This window comes from Nanorana parkeri, unplaced genomic scaffold (assembly GCF_000935625.1).
Source record: "Nanorana parkeri isolate BGI_ZX_2015 unplaced genomic scaffold, ASM93562v1 scaffold81, whole genome shotgun sequence".
Lineage (NCBI taxonomy): Eukaryota > Metazoa > Chordata > Amphibia > Anura > Dicroglossidae > Nanorana > Nanorana parkeri.
Genome location: NW_017306349.1, coordinates 715,908 through 717,225, shown reverse-complemented (window position 1 = coordinate 717,225; position 1,318 = coordinate 715,908). Strand labels below are relative to the sequence as shown.

At 52.9% G+C, this 1,318-nt stretch overlaps 1 protein-coding gene across 1 annotated transcript in view; it reads left to right on the top strand.

Annotated features, from left to right (window-relative positions):
• NUP62CL (nucleoporin 62 C-terminal like) overlaps window positions 1-1,318 on the top strand; it is a 22,432-nt gene that overhangs the window by 9,877 nt on the left and 11,237 nt on the right. The window contains exon 8 of the mRNA XM_018576964.1: window positions 409-532. Coding sequence (XP_018432466.1) covers window positions 409-532 — 124 coding nt within the window. The remainder of the gene's footprint in view (window positions 1-408; window positions 533-1,318) is intronic.

Here is a 1,318-nt window from a genome sequence, read left to right as displayed (position 1 = left end):
AGCTCCAGCCCTCCAGCTGTGTTTTTACTACCAGTGTTGTATTCTGATGGTCCTGGCAGAAAGAGTATGTTCACTTGTACAGCCCCCTCTCTCTTTCTCCCTATTTCATTATAGTGACATGGGCACCGGGTGATCCCACCACGGTGCGGGCCTGCAGACTGTTATTGGATTCTGAAGGTCCTGGCAGGAGGAGTCCGTTCCCTTGTACAGCCCCCTCCCTCTTTTGTCCCTATGTCATTGCTGTGACATGGGGACTGGATGATGTGACCGCAGACCATTGTTGGATCCTGAAGGTCCTGACGGGAAGAGTCCGTTCCCTTGCACAGCCCCCTCCCTCTTTGTCCCTATGTCATTGCTGTGACATGGGGACTGGATGATGTGACCGCAGACCATTGTTGGATCCTGAAGGTCCTGACGGGAAGAGTCCGTTCCCTTGTACAGCCCCCTCCTTCTTTGCACGCCTTAGCCTTCTCCTGGTCCAGGAGTTTCTAACTATGAGCTCTGCTGGCCCAGCTCCTCCACCCCTCCCTGCGTAACCTTTAATGTAGCAGCCGGGGAAGGAGCGATGAGGAATACTATAATGCAGGGGACAACCTTGGCATGCCTCTGCCTCTGGGAGTCATGCCTGTGGCTGTCAGTCTTGCAATGCCTGATGGGACTTGGTAATTGTACAACAGCTGGAGGGACGGAGTTGCCCACCCCTATGCTTTTTGTGGTCCTTCCAGGTGGATAAGGTTTGTAGGTCAGCTTCAGTCTGGTTTTAAGATTATTGAGAGAGAACAGAATATTGTTCTCGCAGCAAATTGCAGCTCTTTAACCCTTTACCGCTGGTCCCTTAAGTGCTCTTCACACCTGGGGCCGCTACATGGGCTTTCCCAGCCATGTAATCACTGTGATTGGATATCATAGTGGTCACGTGACCAGGAGCCCATCCTAACTGCTCCCGGTCGCCACTGTGTAAATGAGGGTGCAGAATTAAGCAGGCTCCCAGCACAACACGTGCTGCATGGAAGGACCCTTGCGGGCCCTATGTGGAAGCAGTGGTCTCTCTCCAGAGATCTGTGGCACCCCTGCTAGGTCAGAGTTAGAGCTCTCCAATCAGCAGATAGCATGAGCTTTAACCGCAGAGCTATTGGTCTGATAGACATCAGATTAGAGATAGGTGGGCAACTCCGGTCCTCCAGCTGTTCTTTAACTATAAACCCCAACATGCCTCAGGAAATCGTGCCTATAACTGTCGGTCTTGCAATGCCTCATGGGACTTGTAGTTCCCCTGGATTAGAGTGTCGGGGGGAGGGGGGGGAGCAGCGTGGTTTCC